Source organism: Vigna unguiculata, chromosome 7, assembly GCF_037176805.1.
Source record: "Vigna unguiculata cultivar grain cowpea cultivar isolate G323 ecotype 2 chromosome 7, ASM3717680v1, whole genome shotgun sequence".
NCBI lineage: Eukaryota > Viridiplantae > Streptophyta > Magnoliopsida > Fabales > Fabaceae > Vigna > Vigna unguiculata.
In genome coordinates, this window is record NC_140798.1 from 9,532,701 (window position 1) to 9,547,213 (window position 14,513).

General features: G+C 31.0%; 2 protein-coding genes across 2 annotated transcripts; both read left to right on the plus strand.

Annotated features, from left to right (window-relative positions):
* The first annotated feature begins 3,961 nt into the window (after positions 1-3,961).
* Positions 3,962-4,582, plus strand: LOC114192726 (auxin-induced protein X15-like). The gene has a single exon (XM_028082523.2). It carries the CDS (start codon positions 4,086-4,088, stop codon positions 4,407-4,409), a length of 324 nt encoding a protein of 107 aa, XP_027938324.1. The 5' UTR covers positions 3,962-4,085; the 3' UTR covers positions 4,410-4,582.
* Positions 4,583-12,924: 8,342 nt separating this feature from the next.
* On the plus strand, positions 12,925-14,101 carry LOC114191134 (auxin-responsive protein SAUR71-like). The gene has a single exon (XM_085675379.1). The coding sequence runs from the start codon at positions 13,096-13,098 to the stop codon at positions 13,480-13,482; it is 387 nt and encodes a 128-aa protein (XP_085531505.1). The 5' UTR covers positions 12,925-13,095; the 3' UTR covers positions 13,483-14,101.
* Positions 14,102-14,513: the final 412 nt, after the last annotated feature.

The following is a 14,513-nucleotide window of genomic DNA, read 5'->3' on the forward strand; positions in this document are numbered from 1 at the left end:
ACTTGCAGATAATTAAATTTTATTATATTTGAATTCTCATGCTTTCTACACTTATAATTGGAATTTTTTTTACGGATAATCAAATAATTGTGTACTTTTAAACATAAGATTGTTTTGAATATTTTTTTTTAAAATATTAATTTACATGCATGCATACTTAGAATTAGATCTTAAAACCATTTAAACCCTAACAACTTCGATGGTTTTTTTCTCAAAACATAATCTTTGTTATTACTATTGATCATAAATATTTTCTATTGTAATATTTTTATTTTCAAAAAATGTATAATAACAAATTTAATTTTGTTCTTACTCGAATCTTGAGGTAGATGTTTTGATAGGTGAATGGTCGTAGACCAGTTTCAAGCATTTCACATGATGATTTTACTGAAGGGAAATTTGTCTGCAGAAAATTCTTCAATTGATTAATGAGATATCAATTTTATATCCTTATCAAAACAAAGACCAAAGACCTTTTAATAAGATACTGAATCCTTAGGTCCATCAAAGACCATTAATTGAACAATCCAACTCATCACAAACCGTTTATGAAAAATCTAATATATACAATATAGTTAATCATATGTATTATCCATACATTAATAATAATTGTACAATATAATTAAGACTTAGATATAATTTATTGATTAATTTTAATTCATAATAATAAAATGAAGAACAATAATTTTATATAATAAAATTATATAAAATAAAACACAACCTTCGGACACAAGGAAACAACCACCCATACGTTTGTATGGTGCTTTATGTCCTAAACAAATGTATAATTCTTTTTAGCAATTAAAAGTACAAGTAATTATAAATATAAAAAAGAGTTTGTTGTAGCCTCAGTGGAAAGGCAAAGCTCTAACTATTATGCCCATCGCTTGTATTGTTGGAGTCCCATTGAAAAGAGTTAAACCATAGTCTAAATTTCCCTCATGATTATTTAGCAACTTCTGAATCTTAAGCTACAATATAAAATTTTGTCCCAATGAACATTGAATTTATAATCAACCTCGCCATGGTACATAATAAGCATCAAACATATTTTAAGCTTTTGATATAGAAAATGCTTCATCTATTAAAAAAAATATTTGTAACCTTAACCACGATGAGACTCATTAAACTATTCTTTAACAATTATAATTTGTTAGTTGAAGCCTCAAATGCGTTAAACTCATGTAAATGCAATACATCATAGCATTAGCAATGATACTATCAAAAGCCACAACGTGAGGATGTGAAAAGATGAAAGCAAATCCATGAACAGTCAGCACTATTGCGCAGACATTAAACAGGTGACGTTGAAGGCCTTTTTTGTGTTAGTGTGCATTACTAAGTTAGCACTAACGATTATACAAGGAGCTTTAGCTATGCTATAAGTATCTACTATCAACTATATTTTGGGATTGCAAACGAAATAACTATTACATATAGAGAGAAGAATTAAATGATTTTAAACAAAGGAAGTTTTTAAGAAAGAGGTAAAAGAACAGAGTTACTATTACTTGGATTCAACATAATTGAATGTAAATCTTAAGCTAAGAATTCAATAAATTACCTTAGCAAGACACAAATAATAATAAAAAAAAAGGTTAGGAGGTGAGTACCAATTAAGGAGAAGGCATTAGACATCATTTGCCAAAACCATTCCACCTATAGAAAATTGTCCAACACTCATGTCGGTAAAAGTTTTGGATAATTGTATACATGTATACAAGTATGTATACAATGATACTATGTGTTTTTTAGATGTGTTGGGATAATACATATATAAATAGGGTTTCCCTGCTAATTTTGCTAATTTTGTAATTAAGATATACTGATTACGATAATAATCATTTACTTGTAATTAAGATAAACTGTCGAGATATTATTAATTAATACATGATCTTAACTAATGAAAGAGAGTTTTAAGAGATGTTTAATAACTCTTTTGGACTCCTGTATCCATTGGACCAATCATGTCTAATTGGACTGGACATGCACCAATTTCAAATTATATTAAAAAATCATATTTTATTTTATTCCTTCTTTTAAAAGAGTTAAAATTTAAACTCAACATTTTTAATTAATTATTTTAAATTAATTTTATATAATTTTAACTTTTTTTTAATTTATTTTCCTTCTCCTTTTAGAAGAACAAAAAAGGAAGTCCTTTTGAAGAAATAATGTTTCAATATATCTATTTAGGAAAATAATGTTTCAACTGGATTATTTAAACACAAACTTCTTTAAAAAATTTAGTTTGGTAAAAAAATCGAACAACTTTACCAGAGTGATGACAGTTACATTTTTAGATTACAACTCTATTACTACAACACTATTTACGTGTTACTAAGTTGAATATTATTCATATAAAATGCAAAAAACTATACTTTTTAAACGACTTTTGGAGAATGAAAAAGTACTTATAGGAATTAATTTTTTTGAGAGCCTTTACAATACGAGGAACATTTTATAAATCCAAAATGTGGTTTAGTTGTATTTTAAAATTACAAATTTCAATTAAGAAATCGTATTTTAAAGCATGAATTCGCTTTTAAAGTTTAGTTTAAATATAATTTCAATTCCTCAAAATTTAGGGTAATTTTAATTTTGATTTACTAATAAAAAAATTTATATTTTTTTTTCAATTTTATTTTAAATTTTGTTTTAAGAAATATTATAAAAAATAATTTAGAAGAAATTTTTACTAATTGCTTTGTAAATTATTTTATACAAAATATTTTTCACAGAAAATCTTATTAAAAGTACTTATAAATATTATAATTTTGTAAGAAATTATAAATAAAAAATTACATGTCAATTAAAATTTTAAGAAAAAAAATATAAAAATAAGTTTTTTAACAAAATTTTATAATAAATTTACAAGAAAAATATCGTCAGATATGAAAAATTTTAGTTATGATCGTTCAAGTTTAATCCATTGAAATTAAAATCATACGGCTTTCGTGTGTAAATAAAAAAATTGAAAAATTAATTATTCTTTAAAAGTATTATTTTAGTCACTCAAAATTAATATTCAAAATTAAAATCATATTTTACTAAATTTGAAAGACTAAAACAATTTTCCTCTTTTCTTTTTAATTTGAATCACTAGAAAGAAATTTATCACACATTTTTTTCACTGAAAACAAAATTAATTAAACCTCTGTAATTTTCTTAAAAATAATATCAAATTTTTATTTTAAGACACATATATTTTAAAATCCACCTTCAGTTAATTGTCTCAGTTAAAGCAATGTTTTTTTAAGTTATGATTTTATATTTATAAAAATGTCGATTTAAAATTCTATTATTTTTAAAATATGATTTATTCATATCCATTATATATATATATATATATATATATATATATATATATATATATATATATATTTCAACGTTCATTCATATGAAGTTAGAAGCTCCCAAAAGCAAATGGTTCTCCACACGACACTTCTAAACATTAGTCTCTTGAACCTTAACCTTTAGTCCAGCCAAGTTCAATATCACATACACATACACATACTTTTCTCTTCTGCTACCTCAAACTCTAAATCAATTTCACAATTCAACCCCTAAGCCAAAAAACACTCACAATTTTGCATCAAGACTTTGTGTTTGTTTTGATTTCTTCCAGCAGCAACAAACCAAACTAATTATTGCATTAAAACCCGCTTTTAAAATACACTCTGCAATCAATATCAATGATTCTGAGGTGTTTACACTAACATGCATATGAATGTTCTTCCGCAATTTCTCAGAATACCTATTTAAGTTTCTGGGTCTTCAGATAGAAACATTAATTATAGTCTAAAAAAACCAAATTCTTGGATTATGGTAATTGAAGATGTGCATTATAAGAATAAGAGAAACACGGGGACAACGAATTCCAGCTAGGCCCTCCCTGAAAGATAAGAGGATCCAGCAAATAATAGAAAATTGGCAATAAATGCAGTGCATGAAAACACGTCATCCACTGTTTGCAAGAAATTCCGCGTTTGCTCGATAGCATAAATAGAGAAATTGTGAAGACAACAGCAAGCACTGAAACTTGTAACTGTTTCATATCAGAAGAAAACAAAGTCCGATCGAAGATGCTAAGGTATTTTGTTGGGAGGATTCAAAAGGGTCTTTCAGTGTTTGTGGGTAGAAGGCCTGCATTTAGCTATTTCAGTGAAGATGGTGACCCAAATGAGGCACCAGGTGGTGATGTTATGGAAGGTTATTTTGCTGTTCTTGCAATGAAGGGTAAGGAAAGAAAAAGGTTCATTGTTGGGTTAGATTATTTGTCTGATCCTGCGTTCTTGGGACTGTTGGATAGAGCTCAAGAAGAGTATGGTTTCCGACACCAGGGAGCTCTTGCACTCCCTTGTCGGCCTCAGGAGTTGCAGAAGATTCTAGATGCTCCAAAACCATAGCCACACTTCCCATTGTATAGAACAAATGTTAGGAAACAAAGTCTAATTACTTGTTACTTTTCTGTGTCGGCAATAATCCAAGTGCTTCTCTTATTAATTAACTCCCTAAAACAAAAGTTAAATATGATTTTACTTGATTGTACTTGAAATTGAAATTTGTTGTAATTTTAAAATTTTATAGGTTTTAATTTTTAAATTTTTTTAAAAATAAATGAATATAGTCTTCTTAAATTAACAATATTAATTATTTGTACTTATTAAGCTATACTTTAAGTTGATATCTGAACTTTAACTTGTCATAGAAATAATTTAAATATTATCTTAAAACTTATCAACACACTAAAAAATGAATTTAATACAATAGAGTAAAAGGATTATATTAATTCATTTATTATGTCTGAAGATTAATCTGTATCAGAATCTAGGATAAAGACAAAGTCTAATTTCGCATAAAAATTTATGATAAAAATTATATTTAACAAAAAAACATAATTGTGTTTCTCCAAACATTCGTGTTCTTTGAATGAAAAAAAAGTAAATTACAACTATTGTTTTATTCTGGGTAGCTTTAAAACTTTTTATTTTTCTTTTTTACAAGTCAAATTTTCTGCTTCGAATACCATAAATTCCCAAAGTCGTCAATAGTTTAAGAGGTAAAAAGAAACATGAAAGAGATAAAGATTGACGCATCCAAAACATTTGATATTATCACATCCAGGATTTCTCTTGTAGATAGTTTAAATTAATATTCCAAGTTAGTATTACTTTAGGGTTAAAAGACAAAAAACTGTGTAGAGCAGTTGTCAGAGAGATTATATCCTGTAAGTGTTGTGAGTGTAAGTGTGAAAGAAAAAAAAAATGTCATATTAGATGAAAATGGAAAGATTGAGTAGCATTTTTCTTTTTCTAGCAGACTAAATGTATTAAAAGAAAAAAAAGTAACCAGAGAACAGAAGTTCAGATATAACTTTGTAGCACCATAGTTTCGGATTCTCTATGGGCTGAGCCAGGTTGTGAGTAAAGTGATTTTGCCCTTAGAAGATTTGAACTTCATACTTCATACTTCCATGAAAATTATTATTACTCGTGAACTTTGCAGTTCAAAGTCAAGCAATTTCCAAGGCCAATTGTTTCGTTATTCTGTCATGCTGCTGCTGAGAAGAGTCATAACTTACTAATATATTTTTGGCAATATCCAAGTATCAATTCTTAATGTGAATTAGGTTGTTGTATCTCTCTAATAAATTCTTTCTCGATAGACCATAAAATATGTTAAGGGTTGAAAGAAAAAAGGTTGTACTTCAGCTTCATAAGCTTTAAAATACCACACACCAATTCTCCCAAATACGGAGAACCTCTAGCAAGACATGAATATAAAATTTCAACAAATCATGACCTAGTGGAGTCCAAAAAGTCCTGATTCATCCGTTTTTTATCATTTTGGATAGTTTGTGTTCTTACGAATTGAGGCAAATTTAAACAAATGAATATGTGGGGACAATTCTGTACCCTTACCAGGATGAACTTCAAACTACCATAAATATCTTCGGGGTAACAATAAAAAAGAAAAATCAAAATATGCTGTGAAAATAATTCTCCAAACATGTAAGAATCTATGAAAAACAATAACATAAAGAAAATGATAATAAAAATCACAAAAGAGAACACCAATATTTATACGTGGCTCAGAAGTAAAAACCTATCGTTACAAGCCAATAAATCAAGTTCTTCTAAGATTAAATATGTGTATAAGAGAGTCAAATCAAAAAGCACAAAGAAGTGCATATAACTAGCTAATACATTAAAGGAATAATGCTCTCAAATATGAAGAACAAAAAAAAAGAGAAACTTAAATCATAAATCTTAGACCTCCAATTGTCGATCCCTACAGTCAAAACGAAAGATCCTATGCCACGAACCTGTTCTCAAAATGTTATCATGATCCAATGGTGAATAAAGTGAGAATCTTAATTTTACTGAGGCAACTCGGTGCCAACAAATTTTTTCTCTCTTTTCTCTCTTTCAAGTGTTGTGAAAAATAAACCTCTCTCTTGATCTAAAATGTCCCTCTCCACTTAATTTAAATAGTGAGACAAAATGAGTTTGACTAGGTTGGACTTTTTAGACACACAGTTGGAAACCCAACCCAACAAAATAGTCACCCACTTGCATTGACATGAAATAAAGGCGAATTACTAGATGTGTTTAAGAGATTATATAAAATATTCTAGCTAACTAAAATTGGTCCTATACAAGATTATAGATAACTATCACTCAACATTCATTGAAGGAAGTTAGAAGGAATAAAAGTTGTACAGTGGTTAAGGTGGATTGTCAGAAAGCGTATGATTCAGTCAAATGAGAGTTCCTATTGTACATGATGAAAATATTGGGGTTTTGTAAATCAATAGATGAAATGAAAAAAGAGATTTCTAGAAAAATGTACTGAGTAAGATTATGAAAGACTGTCAAGGTGGAAAGAGAAGTTTCTATCCCTTGTGGGGAGAATATGCCTTATAAAATTAGTCATCACATATCTACCTCTATACCACCTTTCCATGTAAGGCATCAACAATTGGAAACCTTGAAAATGAGAGGATTCAGAGGAACTTTCTATGTGGTTGGGGTCATGAGGGTAGGAAAGTAGTGTTTTAAATGGGCAAACATATGCAAAGCAAAACAAGAGGGCGGACTTGGAGTGAAACTAAGCTATTTAATAATGCTCTATTAGCAAAGTGGAAATTGAGGCTTGGTACTAAAAGACAATGCATATGGAAGGACATCTTATAATCAAAATATCGGTTTTGGAGGAACTTAAATGAAAGAAATAGTACCAAGTTTGAATCCTAGTTGGGGAGGTAAGGAAGGTAGTTGGTTTTATGAGAATAGGACTTGGAGGAAAAGTTCAAGATAGAATAAGGTTCCAAGAAGACACATGGTGTGGGGAACATCTTTTATGTTTAGATTCCCCGACAATATGTTAAGTATCAAGAATTAGGAAAATCAGGATGATAATCTGTACTTGTATTATGATGATGGAATTGTTACAAAGGCTAAGAAGAAAACTATAGCTTTATTAGTGATAAGTTCATACTTATGATCTCATTTAATGTTTAATTCTAGGTATTTAATTGAATTTTTGTACTTAAAAGAATGTCTTAATTGGCAATTCTAATAATTGGGTTTATTGAACTTGTACGATAAAAATGTCTTAAAAAGCGATTTTAGTTGCATAAAATATTCTTGGATATTCTAACGTTTGTTGATGCAACAAAAGTTAAATTTGGTTCATTAAATGTGTGAAATTGAATGGTTCAAAGTTACAAAATCAAGCCACCACTTTCAAATCTGGCCAACCATATGCTACCACGTGTCAACCTCTCAATGGATAGTCAAAGATGGTCAAAACCTGGTCAAAGTCTGGTCAAAATATTCAATGTGAACTTTGGGCAAATTCTGGTCAAAGCTGGTAAAATGGTCAAACTACAAGGGATAAATTGTATATTATGAAAATCCATTTGTGTATTTTGGTATGCCAATTAGAGGAAACCTAAGGAATAAGAAATTTTGGCAACTTATGGTTGAAAAATTCAGAAGTAGGCTCACTAGTTGGAAAGGAAAATTAATATCAATTGCTGGAAGGGTTTGCCTCATAAAATCATTAATCTCCGCTCTTCCCCTATACTATCTATCCTTTTTTAAAATGCCAAGAAATGTGATTAAGGAACTAGTTAGAATACAAATAAACTTTCTTTGGGGATGGGGATCTGAAGGTAGGAAAACAACATGGGTAAGTTGGGACAATATATGTAAGTCAAAGGAGGCTAGAGGTTTAGCAATAAGAGATTGGCAATTTTAATATAGTGTTTCTTGCCAAATGGAAGTGGAGATTGGGAATGGAGGACCATGGTGTATGGAAACAGATTCTAGACTCAAAATATGGATCATGGAGGATGCTCAATGAACCTAAAACATGCACAGTTGCTTCAAGGTGTTGGAAAGACATTCATAAGGTGTGTGGGAATATTGAGAGTGGAAAATGGTTTGATAATTGTATAGAGTGGGTGGCAGGAGACGAGAAAAGAGTAAAATTTTGGGAAGATAAGTGAATAGGGGAAGAAACACTTTGCTGTAAGTTCCTAGACTGTACCTGATATCAGAATGTAAAGGAAAAGTTTTGGAGGAGGTTGGACATTAGCAAGCGAATATATGGGTTTGAGACTTAACTTGGAGGAGACAGAGACTTGTGTGAGAGACAACTATGGAGGAACAACTTCTTCTACTATTAAATGGCCAAAGTCTAACCAAAGGAAACCCAGATACCTAGAAGTGGGTAGTGGATGGGAAAGGTGTGTTTTCAATTTGATATGCTTATAATAAGCTACAAGGAACCTTTGAAAGGGGGGGGGGGGGGGGGGTTGAGAATAATGTGTTTGAAACCTTGTGGAAAACAAGGGTTACCTTGAAGGCACAAGTGCTAGGGTGGAGGTTGCTTTTGGATAAGCTTCCGACAAAGGCAAAACTAATAGTGAAGGGGATTCCCTTACAACATAGCCTTTGTGAGTTTTGTATAGAATGTGAAGAGACAACAAAACATCTATTTTTCTCATGTAGTATTTCCCAAAAGGTATGGAATATGTGCTAGCAAAACATCTATTTTTCTCATGTAGTGTTTCTCAAAAGGTGTGGAATATGTGCTATAAGTGGATGGGATTAAGTATAGTATCCCATATTAAGGTGAGGAATAACTTCCAACACTTCTTCCTTTTGAACCTACATAGGTGGCAAAATAATGTATGGGATGGTATGTGGTTAGCAATTATAGGGGAAATTTGGAAACATAGGAATGAGGTAATAGTCAAACGAAGTAAAGTAGAACCTATTGAGGTTTTTGGTCTTGCCCAGGTTATGGCCTAGGTATGGATGAAACACAAAATCCCAAGTGTAAAATTCTTATATAGTGATTGGTGCTTTTCCCTGTATACTTGCTTAAAATCTCTTAGATAAAGTAACTGTTATGTGTTCAAGTGTGCTAGGTAATCAAATAAAGGATCTGTTCAAGTGTGCTAGGTAATCAAATAAAGGATCTTTCGAGGAAGGAACCCAATTATTGCAAAGCTTAATAATATCATATGGTCGAAGTGCATATAGGGATTATATGAAGGAGACACCTCTGCCTATGAATTGAAGGACTTATTGAATAATTGAGTAAAGGATGAGGATTACCTAATTGTGAATATAATGTAATTAACAGGTTTGCTTGGTAACACATAGACATGTCAAAGTGAGCCAACTCGGCTCACACGGGTTGGCTCACCACGAGTCGGGTTGAAAATGAGTGAACCCAACCCGACTCACTTTATGGTGAGCTAGAAATTTTGTAACCCGGCTCAACCCACCACGGATTGGTGGGTTAGGTGGGTTGGTGAGCCAACCCACCTAAAAAAAATATTTATTTATTTATTTTTTAGTATTCAAATATTTAAATAAATTTTTAAGTAACCCATGAGATGACAATCATACTAAAATCAAGAACCAATGTTTTGATCATACTCACCACCAATATATGAAGAATTATTTCCAAGAAAGTATCCATATAGTCTAAGAAAACATGGCTAATATTACAAATTTTCTATCATGCTATTCAACAAAATATAAATAAAAAAACTATACATTTTTTTCATGCTAATTTAGAAAAAATTGTTTATAAAACGGTTACTTGAGTAATTTACTATAAATATTATAATTAAAGATTAAAGTATCAACATATATAACTTGACAATCAAATTAATTAAACATTCAAACTATTCAAATATAATTAAGCAACATTCTAGCATTTAAAAATATGAAATTGTGAACAAATATAATAGGAGTAGTAAATAATTATAAAAAAAATAAAAAGAAAATTTTAAAAAAATTGTTAAAAAATGTTGGTGGGTTAAGTGGGCCAACCCACCTTCAACTCGGCACGAACCTGTTTAACCAGTGAGTTAAGTGAGCCGGGTTGAGTTCAACCCACTTTTGAAAAAGTTGAATTTTTCTCAACTCAACCCGGCTCGAACCCGTGGTGAGCCGGGTTGACTCACGGGTTGAAACCCATTTTGACATCTTTAGTAACACAGGTGATTGACCAGATAAATTGTGTGTTCACACAGTGGCCATTGTTGTGTGGAGCAGTTGTACCCAAAATTTGAGTTGTTTTATACCACTGTGATGATTTTGTTGTATTTACCCGACTCTTTGGAGATTTTTTGTGTAGATGAAGCCAAGCTTGTGCTTCTACATGTACATGTGTACATCTTTTGTATATGAATTAGAATATCCCTTTAATGTGTACATTTTTGTATATGGATTAGAATAACCTTAAATACTCTATTTAATTATATTAATTCTTTGCTGAAAAAAAAAAACAGTGGAATAACAAACATTATTTGGTAATATTTTTTTTCACTAATAAAAATTGCATCTGCTTCAACAACTTTTGGGACGGTAAGTTTAATCAATGATTTAAATAAATTGATTTGAATAAATTAAGCTAGTTAACTCAAGACTTTGTATATTTTGGACAATAAAATACAAGACTTTATCTTTTGTACATTTTTCTGTTTTACTTTTACCCCTTAGACAACCTATGCCTTTTCACATTATTTTTTCGTTTTCTCTCAATATCTTTCATTTATCTATCTCCTCAGTCTTTTAAGAAACGGAAAACAAGCATTATTCTGTATTCCACAGTGCATAAAAGACTAGTTTTGAAAAATTATTTCATCTAATAAGATGGAGTATATTCTTATGATGAAACCAGACAAATTTAATAGTTTTGAACGATTGTTTTTGGGTCAATGATTGAATAAGTTTAAACACAACCAAGAAAAGGAGAGGAGAGAGAGAAAACAAAGAGTGTCTAGATTCAAAATCAAACTCAAATAATTTTTGAAGAAGCCTTAGGATTTTCAAAGGGTGAGAGAGATTATGATAATTTTAAACATCTTAAAATCATTACATATCATTGACTTGCAAACAGTAACTGTTAAAGATCCAACAAATGGAAGAATTGAATGAGCCAAAGGTTGCATTAAATGAAATATGTGGAATGCCTCCCAGTCTTATCTTGCTTAGACACCCGATGGAGACATATTGCGCGTTCTTGCATCAAAATCCAATGCTAGTTCACTTTGTAACATTCCTGCAATAATTTGAAACATCAATCTAAATCGTGGTTGCAATTTATTGTGAAAATTTGTGAGAAAATAGTAGTTGATGCAACTCAAATTTCAGTTGGAAAATGATTTGAAGTAAGCAATGAATTCTTTATATTGTCACTGTAGTTGTGATGCAATTTAAAATCATGGTTTAAACTAAATCTAATGTTGAAATTCCATTATATAAATCAAGTTTTGAGTTATGTTTTTTGTTTGTGTGTTCCGATCCACTCAATAGTTAAATATTAAGATTTGAGTTCAAACATAGTTTAAATGTTTACTTCTCCTTTTATCTTTCGATACACTTTTTTAAAAATAAAACTGTAATAGAGTTTTACATTTTAAAATGGACAATACCTCGAAAACACGGTGGTCGTGTTATGGGTTGCACAATTGTTCCGTGACAGAGGCTAGGTGCGTCAAGTCACGATCTAAGAGTGGGATTCCTAATAGGACAATTGTTGAAGAAAAATTGTTGCAGGTAACATCAATTATCCCGTGACAGAGGCCAGATAAACCGGGTAACAATCGAATTGTGGCGCTGGGACTTGTGTTACATTTTTAAGTAAAAAAAGTTGTATCTTCACTAATGACTATAACTTTTAGTTTATCGACAAGGGTCTGATCCTAACCTATTGATCTTAATAATACTGCTGGGTGTCAGAACACTTTCATTAGCAAAATAAATATAATATAATCATATTATAAAATTTGAAAAGATAATATTTCAAATGCGATGATGGAACTCAATGATATAATCTTTTATGGGACTTAGGAGTTCGAAGATCGAAGAAATATATCATAATCGAGTGGAGACTCTAATGAAGATTCTCAAAATCCTTGATTGCAGAAGTATCATTCAAAGGTCATCCACATTCCGGACCCAGAAAATCGCTCATTGCAGTGATGTTGATGACGAAAATGAAACACCAATAGTGATGCCACTTGCCAGAAAGTGTTAAAAAGAGGGTAATATTTTGGGGGTACGTGGTAGGTATCATGAAAAGAGGCTCATTTATTTTCCATGGGTGATGTGCAAACATGTAAGTACATCTGAAAAGGATAGTTTCCAAATAAAAATCAAGAGAAGGGCACAAAAAAAAGATGGCAAGGCTTATAAGAAAAGAAATCATAGTGCCAGATTCAATTTACATGAATACATAGCACGGGTGATCCTCACGGAGACACCGCGTAAGAGATACACGCCAATTGTCTATATGTGAGTCCAGAAGGTTGAAAATGACCTTCAAAATGTTGCATTAAGTGTGCATGTTTCTGCACCAATAAGCAAAGGCTCCACAGTGGTACCTCTCAAGAGTTTTCATGCATTGTTTCTTCATCTTATCCTCATTTTCATCATTATAAATATCCACACTCCATAATCATGAAACTGCAACCTCATCTATAAAAGAATAAGCTTTTCCTAGCCCTTGATCATCAAGAGTTTAATTAATTAAGACAATATATTATATTACAAAGTTCATATGATGTTTTTGTCTTTCTTTGGGAAGATTCACGATGGTCTCTCAGAAGTGTTAGCACCAATAAGAAGATCACTAACACAGATGATCAAGGAAGATCCACTGAATAATGCATCAGCACAAGTGCCAGAAGACGTTTTGGAAGGACACTTTGTGGTTGTTGCTAACAAGGGTGAAGAAACCAAACGGTTTGTTGTGGAGTTGCACTATTTGAGTAACCCTTCATTTTTGGGACTGCTGGAGAGAGCAAGAGAAGAGTATGGTTTCAGGCAAAAGGGGGTTTTGGAAATTCCCTGCCACCCTCAAGAACTAGAGGAGATTCTAGAAGAAAGAAGAGATGAAAGTGTGGGAGATGGAAGCAAATTAACAGATTCAATTCAAATGAGTTGAATGTAGCACTATATCTCTTGCAATTGACACATGAAGTTGAACAAATTTGTAGAATTTACTTAAACGATTAGGTTCAAATTGCTAATGGCTCCATAAGCATAACTTCACTGCACCAAGCAATTGAGAATCAAACTTCTCTTTGATTTAGCTTGGTGCAACAGCTACAACCTTTTTTTTTTTTCTTTTGTTTCTCTCCATCCACATCATGTATATGTTTGATCAAAATTCTCTCTTTTCAGTTTCTTTCTATTTGGATTAATTGTGAGTTGGAGTAATTAACACTATTCTATAAAAAAAGTCACCAGATCAGGAAGGTTTTAATTAGTAAATATGAAAGAACTATTTAGGGTTCGTAAGTTCTATTCTTTGTGTTTGATTCATAGCAAAATATGATTTATAAAATGGAAAATAAAGCAAATTGAAGATCTAACAAAAGGGTCTCATAATTTTAGCTTCAAGAGATCACATGTGAAACTACAGCAGCAACAGTGGTGGCAGATGACATAAGCTAAGAAAAAAAGTTTCTGCATATTTCTTGAGACTACTAGGGAAAGCTACAGAAGAGTCTGACTTTAGACAGAGGAAAGCTCTTCTGCTTTCTCAGGACAGAAGAAAGTGAGAGATGAGAAACAGCAAAAATAAGTACTGAGATAGTGTAAAAGTAAGTCTATAAATAACCCCAATTTAGTGCAGTGGAGATTCTGAGTAGTCACTGCAATTGGCTACCATATGTTGTTCAATCAGTATCGGGCAATTCAGATTTTAATATCACCAAATCTGACCTCTCACTTGCAAGTAAATCTCAGCCATACGTGGGGTCTGAAGTCTTAATATTATATAGATATATATAAATTCCTATAGAACAACGATACTTTAATTCATTTTTTTTACCCACTTTTAACCCACTATTTCAATCACCATTAGATCATCACATCACATCACATTATTTAAAAAAATCAAAATAGATAATTTAATGATGATTAAATGAATGGATTAAAAGTGGATTAAAAAATGTGGGTTAAACTATCTTT

Excerpts from the sequence above, each read along its gene's own strand:
- LOC114192726 (XM_028082523.2), top strand. The coding sequence starts at position 4,086 with ATGCTAAGGTATTTTGTTGGGAGGATTCAAAAGGGTCTTTCAGTGTTT.
- LOC114191134 (XM_085675379.1), top strand. The coding sequence starts at position 13,096 with ATGATGTTTTTGTCTTTCTTTGGGAAGATTCACGATGGTCTCTCAGAA.